General features: G+C 36.2%; 1 protein-coding gene across 2 annotated transcripts in view; it reads right to left on the bottom strand.

The window, feature by feature from the left end:
* Positions 1–240: 240 nt before the first annotated feature.
* Positions 241–22,992, bottom strand: part of dock11 (dedicator of cytokinesis 11) — a 68,443-nt gene continuing 45,691 nt past the window's right edge. For both annotated transcript variants that reach the window (XM_059525889.1, XM_059525900.1), the window contains 17 exons: positions 22,941–22,988; positions 22,578–22,720; positions 20,858–20,973; positions 20,619–20,756; positions 20,156–20,338; positions 17,273–17,386; positions 13,902–14,117; positions 10,939–10,996; positions 9,988–10,094; positions 9,758–9,880; positions 7,737–7,850; positions 7,254–7,400; positions 6,797–7,007; positions 5,252–5,442; positions 4,192–4,289; positions 3,371–3,509; positions 241–449 (listed from right to left, as the gene is read on the bottom strand). In XM_059525889.1, the coding sequence (XP_059381872.1) occupies positions 360–449; positions 3,371–3,509; positions 4,192–4,289; positions 5,252–5,442; positions 6,797–7,007; positions 7,254–7,400; positions 7,737–7,850; positions 9,758–9,880; positions 9,988–10,094; positions 10,939–10,996; positions 13,902–14,117; positions 17,273–17,386; positions 20,156–20,338; positions 20,619–20,756; positions 20,858–20,973; positions 22,578–22,720; positions 22,941–22,988 (2,236 nt within the window). In that variant the 3' untranslated portion in view covers positions 241–359. The remainder of the gene's footprint in view (positions 450–3,370; positions 3,510–4,191; positions 4,290–5,251; positions 5,443–6,796; positions 7,008–7,253; positions 7,401–7,736; positions 7,851–9,757; positions 9,881–9,987; positions 10,095–10,938; positions 10,997–13,901; positions 14,118–17,272; positions 17,387–20,155; positions 20,339–20,618; positions 20,757–20,857; positions 20,974–22,577; positions 22,721–22,940; positions 22,989–22,992) is intronic.

Below are 22,992 nucleotides of genomic sequence, written 5' to 3'. Positions count from 1 at the left end.
TTCTATGTCATAATTATGATATATGAAAGTTTCTTATGTGGTGGAAACAGGTTTCTATAATGGTATGGTAAGAGAGAGTAATAGTTGAATAACAAGGTGGATTGGTGATGTAAGCTTAAAAGGAACATCGATGCAAACATGATAAGTCCAGGGATGTGCATTAAGAAAGTAAATAGAGTTGTTTTTTAAAATTAACCGTAAAAGCAATATTTATTTATATATATTTTATATATATTACACAAACTCGCTGTACACAAGTAAAAACATGACATTTTTGTAACATTAAGAGATGCTTGCTGAAGGCCTAGAATCTTGATCTGTACATTCAGGTGCGAGGAGAGCTGATAGTCCATCGGGTTCTAACTCAGGTCAGTGGAGGTTCCACTGATAGCACGGAACACATGAAGAGAGTTCTGCAGCAGGGAACGCATCATATCCTCCTGGAAGATCTGAGGGGCGCAAGATGAAAACAGGATGAGGATTTACAAATGAAGTGGGAGATTTGCAATCATGTTATTAGCAGCTAACAAGATTTCACTCACTCACACAAGTTCAATTACCAGATATATTCACAGGATATAGCAACTGCATGCACAAATATTTAAAAGGACACTACTTTTTTTGCAACAGAAGCGGTTACCTAGAACTCAATCTATAGGACACGGCAGCATAATGAAGAAAAACAGACACACATTAGAAGCAGAAGGACAGCATTATATTCACAATAACACCAGAAAACAGTTTTTTTCAATTGATTCATTTAGTTTCAACACCTAAGTACAGTGACCTACAAATTACCACATTTTCACTTCCAGTTGCAGTTCGGTTTTTAATAATCATGATGACACATTAAGGTGTAGTTACACAGGGAAACACTCGCTTGCTGTAATTCTGTTGTATGTAACTTATCTAAATATTACCAAATGTCTTAATAGAAATATATCCTGTCCTGACATGACTGGTGTGCTGAAAGCACAGCTGTTTCCAAGAGCTCTGACATGCATTTCAAACAGTTTGATGAAGATGTGTTCGAGAGAAAGTACATTCACATACAGGAAACGAGAACTGCCTGTGCATACACATTTTGTATTTATGCATCACATGAATTCTTTCCATTGATGGATGGTTTGTTAGGATAGGACGATATTCATAAAAATCTGGAATCTGAATCTAAATATTGAGAAAATCGCCTTTAAAACTGTCCAAATGAAGTCCTTAGCCATGCATGTTCCTAGTCAAAAATTGAGTTTTGATACATTTTCGGTAGGAAATTTACCAAATATCTTCATGGAACATGATCTGTCCATTAATATTGTGCCTTTAAACTGTTTTTACTGTACAACGGTGAAACTTAAATCGTTTTAAGGAATTCAAGCCAACGCACTTCTTGTTAACTTCATCAAGAAATGAAGTTCACTAATCAAGAAGACTAAATCAGATGAACTTAAAACACTTCAATGGAAAAAGACAAATGCAACTTCTGTATTTTTTTAACTTAGCTAGTGTCCAGCAAACCTAGTTTTTACAGCGTCCACTTTATCACTATAAACAATGTCTTAAACCATACAGTAAACTTGAATAAAAAAAAAACTGTCTGAAAACGTAATGCATTCATCGATGACCAAGAACTATGACTACAATGTTTTTTGTGTTTGTTTTAGACACTATATGACTGTTCTTTGCATTAAACTGTAAAAGGAGACTTAAAAAATGTGATGGCAAATAATTAATTGGAACTAGTGAAACCGGTCCTTAGTCAGATTTTGGAAAGCAAAAGCTTTGTGCTTCTAAAGAAAACCAGCAAGGTGCAAGTACATGTCACGATGTGAAAAAAAGGGGAGTTGTCAAATAATTACATTTTATTAAACAAGTTACATTTTAAATCAATTCTATAAAATGATCAATAAATCAAAGCATATATTGCAAGGTCCCAGATGAAGGTCATTTTAAAATATCACTGTGGCAGATGAGAAATCATTAAACAGTCATAATAACAAAGACCTTTGCTGTAGATGTCAATTATTCACGGTAAATTAACACATTCATTTTGAAACCATGGAAATCTGCATTTCTATGAGACAAGTGTCAAATCGCAAGAGTAATTTTAATTTGTAGTACACATGAAAAACATGAAAGTGAAAAGTATTTGAAATCTTTCACTCTCAGACTCTTTTGTCAAGTGTCATCTCAGGACACATTCTCTCTGGGATAACCGAGGGCACAATACAAACCAGAACAAACCTGTTCCCCTTTCACTGTACCAGCCTAACAAACCGGTCTGCCAATCACTGCCTTCAAGCTCAAAAACCATGAATATTTTGTAAACCAGTGGACACACAGAAGATTTAGTTTATGGTTTGTTTACTGAGGGAAATGGCCAGTTAGCCCATTTCCTGAAGTCTGCGTGGACAAGAGAATACACGGATTCATCCTAATTCACTCTGTAATAGCTACAAACATAATGCAACCACAAAACCCAGCAAAATCACTACACAGGGTCCGAAGTTAGAACTTGGCAAGCAAACAAATGCTAGCAAAACTGCCATTAATTTGTTAAAGATGACCTTTTAACTTTTTAAGGAAGTGCATCACAGTGCAGATGCAATAAGGCATAAATGAAAAGAGTGAAACCCATCAAAGAGAAACGACAATCTTTCAGATTTTCACACATAATCAGGAAGAAAAAAAAAAAGTGTTTTTAGTCTTCTGTCAAATAACTTCTTAACTTAGTGTGGCAATACATTTCTGGGTTTTACCGAAGGCACCGAAACCAAAAATCAGGAACAAAGTCATGATGGGTCAACATTTTCAGAAGAAGTGGCATAGAGTCCATCAGATATGCAACAATGACGAGCACTTCAGTCTGGAAATCAAATGAAAAGCGGCTAATATTACATACTGTAGATGTTACCACTCTTCCAGTTAGATGGCACTGATCAATGAAGGCTTTAAAATCATAAAGTTGATCTACAGTTTCAACAAACACGAAAAACAGATAGAAAGCAGTTGAATGGAGTCTTTATGTTAAGCAGGGTTATTTTAGTTAGCTATTGTAGTAGTATTTTAGGTACTTTTTTGAATCATCATTTTAGTATTTTTATTGCGTTTTTGGCTTTTTTAACTACATACTCTTCATTCTTTTAGATTTTACTTTCAGTTCATTTAGAACATAACGAAAACAAATACGGTCCAAATGTTGCTGAAAAATATATTTCAGTCCGAGTTCATTTTATTTCAAGTAACAAATATTATTTTCTGCGTTTAGATTTAGTTCACTGTAATAACACTGGGGCTGATTCATTGCAGAAATGTGTTGTATGGAAGTACGAAGAAAGAAGAACAAAAACTATAAAGGACCAATCCAACATACCTGCTCGTGGATGATATCAGAAAGTTCTTTCACCATGCTTTTGAAGTTGGCCTTTAGTCCCTCGTGATACTCATACTGATCCTCCTTAATGAGCCTCTCGTTAATGTCCAGAGCCATGCTGCATGCATTGACAAACTGCCTGCAACACATACAGTATAACCAAACAACTGAGCATTGCAGAAACAATACAAGAAGCCACAAATCTATTGTTATAGTGTGTGTTCATAGAAGAAGTTTTAACATGTTATGTGTAGCTAGAAAATTTGTTTGATTTAGGTGGGGAATGCACATGTATTTATTTAAAAAACTAAAATTATGTCATAAAACAAAATGTGATCTAAATGTCACTGCGAGTGCTTATAAACGCAAATACCATTTACAAGAATAAGATGCCTTGGTATGATAACCAATACATTCCTGGAGCATGGCAAGTTGATACATGCTGTTAAACGAACAGAGACTGCCGCTGGTTGCTTCCTGAACATTGCTCACTTCAGCTTTTTTTTTAGCAGATTTACTATTCTCTTGAAATTCAAGTTCTCAAAAAGAATACTTAAAGACTTTTTTTGTGTTTTATAAAAGGCAAGATTTGGAAATCTCACGGAAAACAAGCCAAAATAATATTAATCTCACTGGTAAGAGAATGATTTGTATTGATTGTTCACATATATGTCCAACTTCAGAAACCATGTGTCTATGTGTGTCGGGAAGGTTCCTTGTAACGGCTGTTTTACCAAACCCAACTTTTCTGGTTATGTAGCCACACAGGTATCTGTTCCCTTTCTAAGTTTAACAAACTCCGAAAGTAATACCGGCAATACCTGAATATTTCCTTGAGCTCCTTAACCTTTTTACTGGATTGACCAGATTTGGATTCATCCAGAAAAGCTCGAGCATAGGCCATCGGTCCCGCGTTCACCTATAAGCCCGAAAACAGTAGAAGATGCATGAATTGACCGCCTGCAAAACTATCAATGAAAAGACTGTTCAGCAACTGTGTTTACAATGCACAGGAATATTTTGATACAATGTGGTCATTTTAAAATAGAAAATGCAAAATAATGTTTTTTTTTTCTTTTCTGTTACTAACAGGAATTTTGTTTTGCATTAGGGAAAATTTGGCTTGCATATAATTGTCTGTATTGACATTGTGTCAAACAACATGTGTGTATTTAAGGAATAATGTAAGAACCTTAGTTTAATATAATGTTGGGGGAAAGCTGATTTAATAAAAAAAAAACTATCAATCATTTGACAAACAAATTGTAAAAAAGTTTAATAAAGAAAAACTCAAAAGTAACAGTATTTTACTTTTACATACAACAGTATGTTTATTTATATATTTATATAAACCAGTTTAAACTTGAGGCAGTATAACACATACTGTAGATAATAAATCATTCATATTAATAGTTTTCCATATTGCATTTATGAGAATGAGATTTCGTGCATTACAGTAACGAGAAATGTGCTTAAAATAATGTTACACAAAAAAATTCATATTCCTAAAATTATGGTTTGCTTGTTAGTCACTAAACATTGTTATGTATCTCATGAAATTGATGCATTTATTGCATTATTTGATCAAAAATACAGTAAAAAATTTCAATAACTGTCGCTATGTTAACATATTTTAAAATATAATCTATTCCTGTGATGCAGAGCTGAATCATCAGCATCATTACTCACATGATCCTTCAGAAATCATATATAATCTAATATGCAGTTTTGCTGCTCAAAACACAATCTCTTTACTGTCACTACTGATCAATAAGTTTAATGCTTGCTTTTTTGAATGAAAGTATTAATTTCTATAAAAACCCCACAATTTTGAGCAGCAGTGTGCTTAAACGCTCCTGGGTGTGTAATGCATACTAGTACCTGCACACTAACACAGCCTTGGAGCTTGAGTTGAAGTGTGATCATGTTAACCTCTGAATTAGTGCAGAGTTTAGTGAGTTCAGCGCTCCTCTCTTTCATCTCATCTATTGCAACATCAATCGGCTTCAGCTCCAAGTGCTTTTCTCCCACTACCTGGATGCGCTTCTTTACATAGGGAAATGTGTTGGCCGCTGTAGACACAAACAACATGCAAACACACACATGCAGTCAACAATACAATATTCTTTCGATCCTGAACACAAATAACATCACCAAAACAAAAGATAGAGATCGTGATCTGATCTCCAGTTTTTCATCTGTGGATGACTGGCTGTCATTTACATGTCTGTCATTTACTGTCGAGTTCACAGTTAGCCACACACCTGCTGTTGTCAATATTGACTGTTTGAAGAAGCCGTCTGAAAAGAGTCATTATCTAAGTGATATTTTGAGACCGCTCACAAAAGTTGTCACTCAAGTGCGTGCCAGTTTGTAGAATAGGCACGTTTTGGCCCAAGGGGAATATGTCATTGCCATTGTACGTTTAAATGCCTTTTATTCGTTTCATTAATTATTAAAACAATTTTATACAGTATTAAACGCATGCATTTTTTTGGGTTATGAAGATGCTGCAACTAGCCTGTGCACACACTAAGGGCCACATACACACTATAGGTTTTCAGGAATGACAACCAAATTTAAATGTGAGAGTGAATATCATAAATGAAACATAAGTCACTTCAGAAATTGTGATGATTGACACAATGGTAACCATAGCAAAGCTTCCGAGTTTTGCAATGTTGACTAAACCACCACTCAGCGATGCACTGTTTTGTTTCTGCTCAAGGCTGAAGCTGATGTGTGTTTAAATGTCATTAACGACTAGTTATTCAGTTAGAAAAACAGAATGAGAGTTAAAACAGCTGATAAAAACATTGGAAAAAGTAATCCACACAATTAATTTCTTGTGAAGCAAAAAGCTGCTTGTTTTTAAGAAACAAATCCATTGAGAGCTTTTTTTTTTTTTCTGGCTAAAATACAAGTCCTGTACCCATAATATTGCTGAATCAGGAGAGAAAAAGGCACAGATCAAGCCCTGTTTACAATCAAAAACACTCTATAACTGTTCTAAACAAATATGTCGGAGGGTTTTGATATGAGAGGACCACAGAGAATAGACTCCTATTTTGGTCTGAAGTTAAAAACACATTAGTGATAGATTTGTATTCTACAAACATGCAGCTTTTCAGTTCACAGTGCATTAACTGATGGACTGGAGTCATGTGGATGACTTCTGGACTGCTTTGATGTTTTTATCAGCTGTTTGGACTCTCATTCTGACGGCACCCATTCACTGCTGAGGATCCATTGGTGAGCAAGTGATGCTACATTTCTCCAAATCTGTTCTGATGACGAAACAAACTCATTAACATCTTGTATTCCTTGAAGAGAAGTACAGAGTTGATGTACGAGCTGCAAAAATGGTTCAGATCTCAGATGATGCACTGGGAGCAATGCCAGATCTCCTGCTGACTTTACACTTACTGGTAAGAATCGTTCGCCGCTTGCACTGTTCCTCAACCCCTCCTTGTTTCTTTCCTGTTAGTGTGAATGGAGTCTCGAAGACAAAACGCTGAATGTTGTGGCACTTTTCGAAGTCTGTCTTCCTCTCTGCCAGTTCTTTCTCATCAAAGTAGGGCTTGACAAATGTGACCTGAATGTAGGCAAACTTTGGATCTAGTTCTTTCTGGTTTACCTGCGGGTAAGATAAACAAGTTTGTGTGTGCCTTTTGCTTAGTTAAAGAAAGTGAGATGGTTCACTATGAAACTTGGAAAAGAAAAAAATACTCAAAAACATGCAAAGACTGCAAGCTAGATATTTGTTTGTGCTTAACATAAACAAGTCTTTCCTGGAAGATGAGTGAAATGAGCTGCTCTTCACGGTCATTTCAGGGTAATACAGGAAGCTGGACAGTTAAACAGAAATTTTATGTTTTCTTACTCTGTTGGAATCTTGGATGATTTTGACATTCTCCGCTCCAAACTTTTCTTCGTAGAGACTTAAGAGACGAAGGGAAATTTCAGGCAGACCTGTGAGCTTTGGCTCTTTGTAGATGTATTCTTTTCCATCCTCTTCTTCAAAGAAGCCCTGAGGTCCAAAAATAAAGAAGTTCACAAGAACACTATTTTTCTTTCAAAAAACATTAAAAAAGTGACCTACCACAGTCTTTTGAACGACAGTGTAAGAATCTGCTTGGTGTGAAGCATGATTTCTTCTCTAAACATATTTTAGTCATCAATTTATAAACCCAAATAGATTAATCTCAAAACCTGGCAATGTCTAGACACTGAATTCTCATCTGTATTCTATCAGTCATGCAAGAGATACATCATATCAATGGTTTACACAGAGAAGTCCTTTTGGGAAGTGGTAGCTAAAAGGTGAGCTTGTAGAATGATGTGGTATGTCTTCATTTGAACCCACCTGGCCATAAAAGGCGACTCTAAAGTAAGTCCCCAGCAGACGTCGGCCAGAATGCATCACTTCTAATATCTTTGCATAAGCTCGCTGCAGTGTGTCATACAATCGCCTCAGTTTCTAGAGGAGAAAGAGAGACAGTTATGTGAGGGAGTGTGTGAGGTGTTGGAACTGCGTTCACATCTGTGCTGTCAAAGTTTTCATTTCCTTTGAGCCTTTTCGCTTGAAACTATCATCTTTGGCTTGCTTAATATGAATTATGAAAAGGGTCAAATTAAACAGATTTAACAACATAAAAAGAGATGAATAAGAAAGGACTAGGAACAAGAGCGGGAAAGTACAAGTCAGATATGATGAGTGAACTAACCGATAAAAGTCTGCAACTATAAGTGTGTAAACTTCAAGAAGTACGCCTAACTCTAATAAGGGTGGCACTGTTAGCAGAGGTACATGTCCTAAAGTTGTAATCAGTTTTCCAAAGAAATGATTCTTTATTAATGTAGAGTAAACTTGCTTAGGCTAAAAAAAAACATGCATGTTCTTTTATGACACATACTGTCCGTGCCATTTATTTAAACATTAAAGACAAAGGTATGGAAATTATATGTCAACAAACTATCAATATTATCATAACACTATAATCATACATAATTTATGGGAGTCACTAAAAAAAAAAACTAATATGGAAAACCAAATGAAATATCATTAAAAACAAAAAATGTCAATAATTAAAACCAGTTTAAATAATGACTAGGAAGCTACTCATTTATTTGCACAATGCAAAGGCACAAAAGAAACACAGTTTTTTCCACCTTTGTTAGCATAATATATAGACCAATTTTTTAACGGATTACTTTTTTTTTTTACAATTACTTACGCCAATTTTAAAACATGATCGATCCTTTAACAACTTATTAAATGAAATGAAATGAAATTAATGCATTTAGCAGACGCTTTTATCCAAAGCCACTTACATTGCATTCAGGCTAACAGTTTTTACCTAACGTGTTCCCTGGGAATCGAACCCACAACCTTTTGCGCTGCCAAAGCAATGTTCTACCACTGAGCCACAGAAATTCCATAAAAAGCAGAGCAATAACTATCACACACTTTTGTTGTTATTTAATGGAGAGAAACAACTCAAGATGGTGCACTCAAGTCTTTGATTTGCATGCATGTCTGTTGGTGGAAACGGTTTTAAACAAAGTACAGACTTCTGGAAAGATCAACATTCTCATGACAGCACTGGCACTGTGGTAAACTTTCCATGTACAAGAGTTTGTTTATGAATGGCTTTCCAAAAAGCGGCTATAGAAGGCAGAGGACGATGTCTCGTAATCACTTCACAGAAGGATTCTTACATTCACAAAATGTGTGGTTTATGCTAACAAGTGTTTGCCAAGTCATTGCTATGAGGTTTCTGTGTTGTGCTTACTAGCATGCAGTGCTGTTATCACAAACTAAAACTGAAAAGTATTCAAACGCAGAAGTTTATAACAATTTCACCAATTGAAATAAAACGAAAATGACAAATTGCCTTGGTAGCTAACTTAATTCTGTTTAAGTTGTAGTACAAAAACTACTAGAATTAATAAAAAGAAAAAAAGAGCTAAATAATATAAATATATATATATAAAAGTTCAATATATAAAAGTATATATGAGATTCTGGTCCCTAGATATGTAGGGGATTTTTTCCTACTTCATTCAGAAATCATACTCAGAATTTTTCCACACTGACTGAGAAGTGAAAGTGAAACAGAACAAGGTTGTGTTCCTAAAGACTGATAATGCCCTCACCATCTGACTGAGCTACTTTAATTCTTTTAAGCCTGATCAGAGTGTGCTTATGCTTTCTAAGAGTTTGGTTATTGAGTAAATAGCTTCAGTCTGGTATAAAAAAAATAAATAAAAATTATGCCACGAAGTCTTAAAGTCACGCCATTGTGTAAGAAAAGAATTGGGCTACTAGCACTTGCCAAAGTAAAATGAGCACATTTCCTAAATCTGCATGGCATAATTTCTCACCTCAAACTCGTGCCGCTTCTCGTAAACTGGAATGATGAGTCTTGAAATGTGTGTTATGAGCTCAAACCTCTCGGCTTTCCATAGACCCTCCACACACACCTCCAACTGCTCTACCAGGACATCCTGTCACATAAGTACAACTGAACTTTCACAAATGCATCTTTTGACTTGTTCGTCAAACATATTCCTGCTACGGTCTTTTATGGGTTCAATCTGTCAGCCATGTTTACCTCAGTGTAGTACACATCTTGCATCCCTGCGTCTTCTTTCATAGCTCCTTCTTCATCGATGTTCTGGGTGATTTTCTTAAAAGCTGCCAGTCCACTTGGGAACAGCTCTGAAACAATAAGACAACAGAAGATATGCCACTGTATTAAGACTAGCAATAACTTTGGATACTGTATTCAACACATACGATATGAATCAAAAGTAAAACTACAGGTTGGTTTATCATTTAAATATAATAAAATTGTAAATGGTTTTGCTTGAAATGTGTTCTTGTGCCATGCTTCATTAAAATAAAGATGTCAAAGAAGGTCTGACATGAACACATGTTTATCTTACCATGCTTTTTTCTTGTGTGTGTAAATACAGTTTGGGATCACGTTTCACAAGTTACTGCATTATTAAAGATTACTCATGAAAACCTGATGATTAGGATTATAAAATAACTTTATAACTGTTACCAACACATGACTTCTGAGAAACATACAGCAGTCCTTTAAACAATGCTATTTTTATCTCTGGTTTCTAGTTATGCAAATATGTGCGATGTGACATTCTTTTCTATTTCCATCATGAGAGTTTAAGAGAGCAAACCTCTAAACTGCTAGCAGCTAACAAAATCTGTTTTCAATTTAAAAAACGTTCTGTAAAATGGACATTGTGTTAATGAATGCTTTATTTAAAATAAGAATGGAAGAGAAAGAAACAGGTTTCAAATGCTATCCACAATACTTCAGACACATTGTTTGAGACTTTGCATTGCCATTTGCATTGTGCACCAGACAGTGAAGTGTTTGTCCTGAGCATGACCATTATTTGCATGGGGAAAATGAGGAAAATTACATGAGCCACAGGTATTTATTGTTTATTATTTTTAGGACATGTCATCTACGGAAGAAAGATTTTAGCCAAATATATGAGCATGTTGAAAATAAATAAAACCTTTGCAAACTTACTTCTCCTGTGCAAATACTCTGCCACCAATGCAGCAACATGAACATTACACATAGCAGCCTGAGGAAATACAAGAGCAGACAAAATAAGGTTCACATCACTAAGAAAACAAATCTCACACACAATGAACTGAACGTAAGCTCATCAATGCCAATTGATTTAGAGGTACAGTCCAATCAAAACTTGTTCACTAATGGACAGCAGTGAATGGGTGCCGTCCGAATGAGAGTCTAAACAGCAGATTAAAACATCACAATAATCCACACGACTCCAGTCCATCAGTTTAATGTCTTGTGAAGCAAAAAGCTGTATGTTGGTTGTAAGGATGGAAGAACCTCAAAGAACCTCAGATACTTTGAACTTAAAGCCGCCAGCATTAAGCAAATACGCATTTATATAATTTAAACAAATCTTTGAATGACTAATGAACATTTAATTTCACAAATCTTATAAACTTAAATCTAATCCAGCTGTGAGATCTTGTGAAGTGTGCATTTTTATCCAGCATGATCACGTGTTCTCTGCGTGACAGTCTGTTCGTGTCAATTGAATGTTTTAAACTTTAAACTCATGATTTCAAATTATGCTGCGCTTTATGCATTCACCCACAGTCATATTCATGTCATTTTCACTGTGTGCTCTATGTAAAATGAGGGTTACCCTGGCTTTATTTAAAAATATGATTCCCAGTGCACACAAACTTCCCAGAATACTGAGTGCCCCATTGGTTACAGTGTTTACTTCCTTTTTAATTATATTTTTATTAAATATTTATTTGTGAAAAATACCTTGACATCTAAAGTATGTTTAGTTCACTCATTTATTTTTTAATCCATTGTCAAACGATTATATGATTCACATTTTTCACAAATTATTAATAATCATATAAAACAAAAATCATATCGGCTTTATATCGGCTATCGGCCCCCCTGCTTTCCAAGATATCGGCATTGGCTGTCAAAAAACACATATCGGTCGATCACTAGATCACTGTCTCAGCTTTAATTAAGTTGTACGTAGTTATATTAACTATCAGGGGCTAGACATATAGTACTAGCATAACCGCTGATTATTGTTTTGAGCCTTAACTAAGTTGTACATGGGTAACTGTAGGGGGCTAAACCGATCTACTATTTAAAGAATGGTAAGCATGGACGACCTGTTAAATAGTATTCGTCATAACCTCTGACTAATGTTCAGACTGGTGAGTTTGTGATCATGGGGCACACGTAAAACGGCCGACGTGAGGCACCCTGAGCGACATAGATTCTTAATGAATGAGTAAATATAAAGGAAAGAGTTAACTAGAATAAATCAAATGTCAGAATAATAGTAATAATTAGAGACAGACAAACAACCAATTTGCCTTTCAACCTAAATTCAAGGTCATACTAAAATGGAGTCAGATTTGAGTTTAACCTAAATTGAATAACTTTGCGTGCTGAAAAGACCGAACATGCAGGAAACCTTCAGCCAGCACTAGATACCTTCCTTGGACCGAGTGCACGGACCTTACATTGGTCAGAAACAAATCCGTCAACACATTTTAAACTTAAATTTGACTCATTCACCCAAAAATTAAAACGAAAAAGGTAAAATGCCTTAATTATGGATTTATTTCTTACAAAGGATGCAGCTTTTACATCCACAAGACAATAATTGATGTACTGGAGTTTTTATCAGCTCTTATTCTGACGGCACCCATTCACTGCAGAGGATCCATTGGTGAGCAAGTGATGTAATGCTAAATTTCCCTAAATATGTTCTGATCAAGAACAAAAAAAATAAATTTTGGATTACCTGAGAGTGAGTAAATTTAAATTTTTGGGCAAACTATTCCTTTAACTATCCCCATTTATTTGTTCTAGGGCATCCACTGCACAAGGAACTACTGTTATATAATTTCTCCCATTGTTGGGTGTATTCCATGTATGCGACTAAAATAGAAATATTAGAGAATGCTGGTAAGGAAGTGACCTTTACTCCAATTCATTTCCTGTTTTTATTCTGTGGGGGATATATTTACATGAAGAATCAAGCACTGCTGCTTAACCTAAACATATCAGAAGAGTACGGAACACATTAAGCCCAATTATTAGATAATTCCTAAATCAGGTAAACAGAACAAGTTAAACAGCACTGAGCATCTCTTGTGAACTGTTAAATGATCAAGGCTTGACCCGTGTTCAGTCAGGCAAAGGCTGTGACAGGTGCAATTACAAAGTTTGTTTAAAGGATAACCTAAACGTTACTACCAGGAGGTGGTTTCCAGAGGGTTGCTCGCCATTAGTTATGGCCATAAAAAATAACCGATTTATGTGATGCAACTGAAATCTCCAAACAGGTGGTTCAAAACAAAAATAGGGAAAGGTGGGGAAAAAATGCATCATATGTGCATAAAGCCTTATAAAGTATTAAAGTCTGACAACATATATTGTGCCCTTGTAAGATTCTGTCTATAGACTAAAGTTAGTTGAATGAGTGTTAGAAAAACTTTTCAATGACTTCTATAAAAGTAAAATGAAAAATATATTTTTTAAAATGTATCAAAAGACAAAGAAATAATTTCTACATCAAAATGGAAGCTGTTGATAAAAAAAAAAAATGGCATTTGGTTTTTATATTAACTTATGCAAATGTATTGGTAATAAAACTGAAAACCGAATTAAACAATGTATAACATATTAAGATAAACATCTGAAAAACAAAGATTGTGTTTCCTCTGAAATTTCCACCGTAGAGCACATGATATGATCTGCAGCCCGTGTGCTGAATGGCATTCAGTGTATACTTACAGCTTCAGGGTGAGGCGGGGCGTAAAAATGGCCTACAGGCATTATGACTGAGCAAGCCTCTAACTTCATCCATACAGAATGGGTTGAGGCCAAAACAAGTCGACATGGAGCCTTTCCAATGCACCTGTACCAACAAAACAACACTGCACCACATGCTCAAAATAACACACCTCAGAGAAGTCTCCATTCTTGCTGTGTGCTCGTGCCATGCTGTCCAGCCAGGTCCGCCGGAGCTCTGGAGTGCTTGCGTACGATCGGGCGAGACTGTACTGAAGGTCGAGCAGCATTTCTGGGTCTTTCTCGTGCTCGCGCATCTGAGCAGTGGCCATCAAAACTGTACGAATCCTCATCGTCAGACCCTTCACTTCAGAGGGAAACGTGGTGGTCTGGGGAGATATATAAATAATATAGATTAATATAACAAATATTTGCCAAGAAAAGCAAAAAACTGCATTTTAGCACACTTAGCAGCTGTACACGCAAGTCACATTCCTCTATGCTATTTTCTAAATTCCTGCTCTATGCAAATTTTTTTTACACCATGTCTTGCAGCGTTTTCTAAATCTCACAAGAATGACTTGCATGTCAAGTCATGAAGACTGTGTATAATATTCTTTGAACGATTCTTCCAAAGTTTCCTAATAATTTACTCACCCCTGTGTCATCCAAGATGACATCCATGTCTTTTCTTCTTCAGTTGAAAATAAATTAACAGGGTGGTTAATTGTGATTCCACTTTTTTAAAGTTAGTTAGTGTGTAATGTTGCTGTTTGTGCATAAACAATACGTAAAACGTGTTACGCTGCTTTAGAGAAGAGGAAGTTGTTGCCATGCCGTCAAAACTAGGGGTGCATGAAAAATCGATTCATATATGAATCGCGATTCTGTCTTCTAATGATTCTTATGGATTCACAAGTTTCAAAATCAATGTTCTAAAGCAGCGGTTCTTAATATTGTTCCTCGTATTGCGTATTTATGAGGGAGGGGCTTCATCAAACTGGGACATCATCAGAGTGACAGAGAGTGTAGAATAAAGGTCAATTAGTTGAAAAATAATGTGATTTTTTTTTTTTTAAACCGAAGCAATAACACATGTTAGACTGCACCCCATAAACATAATCAAGCCTAGAAAAAAAACAGTCATCCACCCCTTTTGAGGAAAACATTCCAGGATTTTTCTCCATATAGAGGACTTCAATGGGGGCCAGTGGGTTGAAGGTCCAAATGGGCTTCAAAGGGCTCTACACGATCCCAGCTGAGGAATAAGGGTCTTATCAAGTGAAACAATTGATCATTTTCTAAAAAGAAAAAAGGCTGGGAATAACTAAATAGATAAGACCCATATTTCTCAGCTGGGATCGTGAAGAGCCCTTTGAAGCTGCATTAAAACTGTAATTTGGACCTTTGACCCATTGGCCGCTTTTTGAAGACCACTAAACGGAGAAAAATGGTTTCCTCCAAAACCTTAATGTCTTTCCAACTGAAAATAGAAAGACATATTTTATCAGATCTGTTAAATTCCTGAGTTGTATTTGTCATCCCACTACTATTGTTTTGATCATAGTTTTACTTTTCTGGCATACAGCATTTATTATTATTAAGTCTATTATTTAGTCTATCATTACTGTATATGGACAGATTATATTATATGTATATGGACAGATCCTGGGCTCTGCTGTAACTAGTTATACATGTTTAATAAATAAAAAATTAAGAAAAACAGACAGACATGAACATCTTGAATGACTTGAATTAACTTCAAATTCAAGGACCTTTCAAGGACTTTCCAGGTCCAATAGCTTCAAATTCAAGGACTTAATATGGGGACACATTTCAAGTTAAAGCAAGGTTACATTGTGTGATCTTGTAAGATACATTGTTACAGTTTTCATGAGTGAGTGACGTGACGTGAGATTCAGCCAAGTATGGTGACCCATACTCAGAATTCGTGCTCTGCATTTAACCCATCCAAAGTGCACACACACAGCGCAGTGAACACACACACACACACACCCGGAGCAGTGGGCAGCCATTTATGCTGCGGCGCTTGGGGAGCAGTTGGGGGTTTGATGCCTTGCTCAAGGGCACCTTAGTCGTGGTATTGCCGGCCCAAGATTCGAACCCACGACCCTAGGGTTAGGAGTCAAACTCTCTAACCACTAGGCCACGACTACGCCACAAGCTTTTTTTTTTGCATTAATTTTTGGCCATATGACAGAGATCTGATATTCTATTTGTTGTATTTCTGTTTTGCATAATTTCCGGGAATGTCTGTGAAACATAGAGGTAGTAGTTACCTAGTAGTTTTGTGCATGCTTGAACATCATGTAGGGTGACCATATTTTAGTTTTCCAAAAAGAGGACAGTGGGTGTGGGCAGGGCGGGGGGATGGGGTGTGGTTGGTTGGTGGTTAAAGTAGTGCCCAAAGTAGTGCAATGACAATATCCCAAATATCAAAACTGAAAATATGTCATTTACATACATAAAATACATATTTCACGCTCACTGTCATGCATATTGATCATAAACACAGCTAAAGAGCTTCCTACCAGTGGCCCTCCTTCACAAAACTTAACATCTAGCACAGTTTTATCATAGGCAGAATGCAAAATGTTTCAATACAAGCATTTTAGTCCAATGTAATTAAAGCAACATTAACCCAAGGAGAAAATCATCCCATTAACAGTTAAAAAGTAGCCATAGGAGAAAAAAAGAAGGCAGACTTGGCAACCCTGCATTCAACACGAGCTGCGGGAGTCAGATTTGACTGATCACGGATTGAGGAGAGAGTGATGGCTGATTCAAAAGAGATTTAAATACTCTGCGTATTGATAGCGGCTCCCTGATGCGCGGAAATTATGCAATATTAGAATGTTTGCAGGGAGCAGGAAAATCATGGGAGTGGGCAACAATAGGCAGAAATTCAATGGGAACGGGATTAAGAAAACAGTCCCTCGCAGCGCTCGGGTACAAAAAACGCACTGGCGACTGTAGAAAACAAAAGCCGTAACCAGAAATCCCGGCCAGACGAGGACCTGCATCAATGTATGTTTATTTTCAAAAACTTTCAAGGGCCTTGAAATGTTTTTCTTTTCAGATTCACAAACTTTCAAGGATTTCAAGGACCCGTAGGAACAATGCTTGGGAATGAGCAAATTATCAGTACATTTTATTCTGCAAGTGAACTAATCCTTTAACAAAGCTTTCAAAAAGGTCTCAAGACCACACAGTTTTTGTTCATTCACTGCATTTTGGTGTTTTTGGAGCTTAACAATGGTTTCTTTGTGTGTGAATGGCTCTTTAAAAAGCTATGGGACAGTGATGTGGGGTTGTGGTTTTTTGCAATAACATTGAAAACATTTTCTTTTCTGTATTCAGAACATGACATCTGCCAATTATTACACAATTCTCTTTAAACTCTCTTGATTCTTACGCATTTCACACTGCAAGCTTGTGCTTAGTCTGCTTCTTGTCAGCGTAACGTAACGTATACATACAAAAAGAAAAAGAAAAAGATTCCAGCTTGCATTCTCTACTGCACCTTCATGGCTTTATCACTGTTGGCAAAGTTGTTGATGATGGACAGTGACTCCTGGAAACGTGAGCTGCCCGTAAGTGCCACATCAGCGATAAGCTGGCTCACAGCGATGATGATCTAATGGTCAGAGAGGACACAGACAAAATATACATTCTTGGGTCAAGAACAGGCACAAGTTACTGTATTTGTTTACCACGGGGACAAAATTGTCAGTGAAATCCATGCTTGAGATTTGAGAAAAGAAGAGTGAAGAAAAAGATAAATCAAGGTAAATCTAACATGTGAACAACATTTTTGATCATCCATTAAGCTGAAATTTATGCAAATGTATTATGCAAAATAATACAGCCAGTATGAAAATAAAATTAAATTGTGTGTAGAGACATAAACTGCCAGCTATAAAATTTGCCTTGGCAAGACATCTTATTTCACAGATGTCATTTCCATCACAGGATGCTATTAAACACAACACATTATGTGAGATGAGGTGGAAATGACACTACATGTTCAAGGTTTTCTCATGATACTTTACGGTGTGCTTAAGTTACATGACACAGTTTTTAACTAAAAATTGAAAACTTTTGTGCATTTTGGTCATCCATTCACAAGATGCATGCCATTGCTGTATAAAAGCAACCTTATATTTACAGTTGGATATCGTAATAAGACAAATCAAAGCGAAAGGGTGAAAAGTGAGTTCATTTACCAAAAGCCCTCAAGGCCTAAACTCTATAATCAAAATAGCTAAAGGAACGCCCTCATACAGCACATTGGGTTTCACGAAGCGAAAGTGCGACTAAAAAAAAAAAACAGTTTATGGTATAGAAGATAGGTCTAAAAGCATTTTAGTATGTATGCAAAAAAATACTAACAATTTGTTTTTATTTATGAGGGTGCAACTGAAATGATTCTTATAAATCAAAAAAGTAAAGTTGTTGCTTTGCATTGAGTAGAAATGATGGCGATGCCTTAAGACACATGAGAGAGTGGTATTTAGCTCAAGTTCAAACAAGTGAATGTGGCTTGACCTGTCTCACTTGCATTATGAGGTTTTATTACGCCATGCAGACTGCATCACATGCTTACGCACCTTGAGCAAACCTTTTCTGCTTTCGATAACATTCAAAGACACCTAGACGGTCTATGTAATATCAGATAAACAGAAATGATCTAATTCTTGAGACACACCGGATCACACGCAAGTCAGTACGCACAAACACGAACGTCATAATGAATTTACAGTCTTACTGTTAAAGGGGTCATATGATGCCATTTAAATTTTTCCTTTCTCTTTGGAGAGAGAGAGAGAGAGAGATAGAGAGAGAGAGAGACAGACAGGGTCACACAGTGGAGACAGCTGTCTTAACCGTCCGTGTCTGGTGTACTTTAAACACCTTACGAGCTTCATCACTGTCTGTCACGCCACTCTGTTCCTCTTTCTGACTTGAACTGATGGTAAAACTAAGGACATTATTAACTGTCTTTACATTTATTTTGAGAGATAAAGCTCGCGATTATGGAAAGGGGTGTTACATTTCTGACAAGTGCTTGCAGTGTTCGGCCAATCACAGTGCACTGGGTCAGTTGGCCAATCAGAGCAGATTGCCCATGTCAGAAAGAGGGACTTTGTAGAAAACGACGCGTTTGAGAGAGACGGGGCATAGAGGACCTACAATAATGTACATTATTTGAAAAATAATGCTTTTTGAACATTAAAGCATGTCAACATATTCTATTACACCAAATACACAAAATCATTTTCTTTAAAGAAGCATCATATGACTCCTTTAAATCATGTAAACATTCAAATGTTTGGGGTCAAGCTTATTTTTCAGTAGGGATGCATTAAATTGGTCAAATTAAACAGTATATTTTTACAAAATATATGTTTCAAATAAATTCTGTGGTTTTGAAATTTTCCTGTCTTTTGAACACACACACACACGCACACGCACACACACTCACGATTCGCTAAACTAAAGGGCCCAAAAGAGATCCAACTCTAATTTCAAAATCAACACTGAACCACATGCTTTTCATAAAGTGTGAAAACACTCTTAAAAGCAATGTAGAGCTGTGGATCATTTGACATTTCTAGTTACTGCCCTCACATTCTTTTTAGCTGACTGCAGACTTGACTCAGTCATGCGATCACTCATTTATTCTCCACTGCATGTTAACACATCAAGAGAATCATCTGACAGTCGTACCTTTAGGACAAACTTATAAAGCTTTACAGACACCGTCAAATTACATCATTTATATTCGTTTTACCGCAGGTTTCATATTCAGAATCATATTAGCATTGTGCGTTTTAGCAGGAATTAACTTGTGAAATAAGAAAATTTATTTGTCATCTAAAGTAAGTATTTTTTTTGTTTTTTGTTTTAAACAGTAATGTGTTATGATCTTGTAAATGGCCATTAAATCGTCTTACTTCTGGATTCAGAGGTGCAAGCTCAATAATCACCCCTTTTGGGCTTCAAACATGCAGCCTTTCAGTAACCACCCATAATTTTAAGCATTAGGTTACGGTACTCCTCTGCTTTATACAAAAAAGCTTCTCCCACATCCAAATGATCTTTCACCGCAAAGTACTGCGCAACGGTTTTGACAGGTTTTGAAAACATTAAAATGATGGGCCAAGACGTGTGCTGATATACAGTAAGATAGGATTCGTAATGCATAACATTAACAAAGAAGAAAAAGGTTAGATTTGGTATTAAATTTGGCAGGCACACCACTGTTTCCCAATAAAATACAGTTGGGGCTCATAACTTTTGCATGATACAGCTGGAAAATAAAGAGGGAAAAAGAAAAGAGAAGAAAAGCAAGGACAAGTTTATTAAGGTGAAATAATAGCTATTATAAAATGTTATTATATACCTGTAAGTGCATGCGCAGGAAGCTTTTCCTCTTGGTGTAATCAAAATTGTTCCTCATGAGCAAGTATAGAAGGGCAGACGCTTCCCCACGGAGGACACTTAGTTTAGACATACAGCACTTCAAGACTTCATAGCACAGAGAACCGCACAGAGTCACACGGCCCTTGAAAAGGGGAACCTGGAACTAAAATATATAGATCGAGACACAAACACATTCATGTGCAAGTCTTGCAAACATCTCATGTTGTTGCATTTGACAATTGTGGTCATTCTTTAAACCTATGGTTTACCCAAAATAAAAACTACTTCCATTAACATTATCCTTTGCTCCGAACCTGTATGCTACAAATGTTTGAAAATAATAATAATAATAAAGCTGCACCTTTTGGATTTGGGTTGGGAACCACAAATAATGATTTTCTAACAGAACTATTTCTTTAGTAAAAGAAGTATGTCGATCTCACCTTGATGATAAAGGCTCGCAGAGAGGCAAAGATGTGTTTGATTGCTGTTTCTGATTGTCCGACTTTCAGTAAAGTGAGGTACGTGTCAAAGACCTTCGTCATCAGAGCATTGTGACCATCACTGTCCAGCAGCTGAATCTGTCAAGATCCATTAATTACATTATCAGTCTGTGGAAGGATCAACCTCTGGCTTCATCATGAACACTAGGATAAGAATAAGTGCATGTGTTGGTGATTACCTTGAAGCTCTGAGTGAAGAGTGAGAGGACATCCAGCACGGTAAGGCAGGCCTCTGTCGACATATTCCCCTCAAGTAGAGACTGATGGTTGACCTCTGCTTCTGTGGCACCTCCAGCTGAAACACAAGATCACACAAATGCATGCTAATATTCCAATGCAAGGTAAAAACCTTTTTACTCAAAGTTTCAAAAAACCTTTCTTGTTAATATCGTAGTCATAAGTCTAGATTTAAGAATACAAGTTAAATACAACTACGGTCAAGAAATTAAGGACTATATGTGACCCTGGACCACAAAACCAGTCTTAAAGGGTTAGTTCACCCAAAAATCTAAATTATGTAATTAATAACTTACCCTCATGTTGTTCCAAACCTGTAAGACTTCTGTTTATTTTTGGAACACAGTTTAAGATATTTTAGATTTAGTCCGAGAGCTCTGAACAGCGTGATTAATGCGTATTGGAAACGCGAACCATTTCTAACGATTCAGTTCGATTTGGTGAACTGGTCCAAAAAGATCCGGTTACATCGAATGATTCGTTCGCGAACCGGATATGACAAACTGCTTTGTTTTGAACTCTCTCTCTCAACAGACACGGAAGAGAAGACAATGCTGAATAAAGTCGTAGTTTTTGCTATTTTTGGACCAAAATGTATTTTCGATGCTTCAAAAAATTCTAACTGACCCTCTGATGTCACATGGACTACTTTGATGATGTTTTTCTTCCCTTTCTGGACATGGACAGTATACCGTACACACAGCTTCAATGGAGGGACTGAGAGCTCTCGGACTAAATCTAAAATATCTTAAACTGTGTTCCAAAGATAAACGGATGTCTTACGGGTTTGGAACAACATGAGGGTGAGTTATTAATGACATAGTTTAGATTTTTGGGTGAACTAACCCTTTAAGTTGCTGGGGTATATTTGTAGCAATAGCACAAAAAACACTGTATGGGTCAAAATTATCAATTTTACTTTTATGCCAAAAATTATTAGGATATTAAATAAAGATCATGTTCCATGAAGATATTTTGTACATTTCCTACTGTAAATATATCAAAACGTAATTTCTGATTAAAAATATGCATCGCTAAGAATTCATTTGGACAACTTTATAGGCGACTTTCTCAGTATTTAGATTTTTCTGCACCCTCAGATTCCAGATTTTCAAATAGTTGTATCTAAAACAAACCATACATCAATAGAAACCTTATTTATAGCTTTCATTTGATGTAAACATTTCAATGTTGAAATTTATGTTTTAATGTTCAAACACATTTTCCTAAACTAACTTGTAATACACTACCACTGAAAGGTTTGGGGCCAGTAAAATAAATAAATCAATTACATTTTTAACTATACATTTAAATTAAAATATACAATATTATAACAATTTAATATTTATTTTATTAAATAAATGCAGCTTTGGTGAGCGCAACACACTTGTTATTAAAATATTACAAACTACAAAGTGAGACTTGTGACATGTAAATTAAGTTGTTAAATTATATAAGATTTTGTTCTGATATAATAAATTAGGTAAAGTTTTTTAATTTCATTTTATTCATTGCATTACAATAGGTTACGTTTAGTTTTGTTTTGTAGTGTAGCTTAATATATCATTATATAATAAAAAAAAACCTATGGATATCATGTAGCATAATGCAATTTTTCCCAGAATGAATGGAAATAGAATAACAGAGGAGTACACCAATTACCCATGTTCAGGGTTAATGAGGTGTCCATAGTGCTAAACTGCTGCAGCTTTGCTTGCATTAGGCTTCCTCGACTTCGAAGAACCGGCATGGTCTGAGACTTCCTCTCACATGAGAAGAGTTTGGACACCCAGGGCTCCAGGCTCCTAAACAACGTACACAAACAAAGCTGTATTGTCCACAACAATGCTAATCTTGATACCACTGATCATTTGAAAGCACAGGGGGCAATGAAATGTAAAGATCTGGCTTTGATGACATGGAGACAGCGTCACAGTTGTGGTTCATGAAAATATAAGTGATCTGAATGTGGTTAATTCTAAATTGGGAAACATGTAGTCGTTGTTTAGTCTCTATCATGCATACCGGCTGATGTTTCGCTTGCCCACATAGCGGAACTGGACTATGCAGATCCTAC

The sequence above is a fragment of the Carassius carassius genome, chromosome 3 (assembly GCF_963082965.1).
Source record: "Carassius carassius chromosome 3, fCarCar2.1, whole genome shotgun sequence".
In the NCBI taxonomy this organism is placed as follows: Eukaryota; Metazoa; Chordata; class Actinopteri; order Cypriniformes; family Cyprinidae; genus Carassius; species Carassius carassius.
This window is presented reverse-complemented; position numbering and strand designations above follow the sequence as displayed.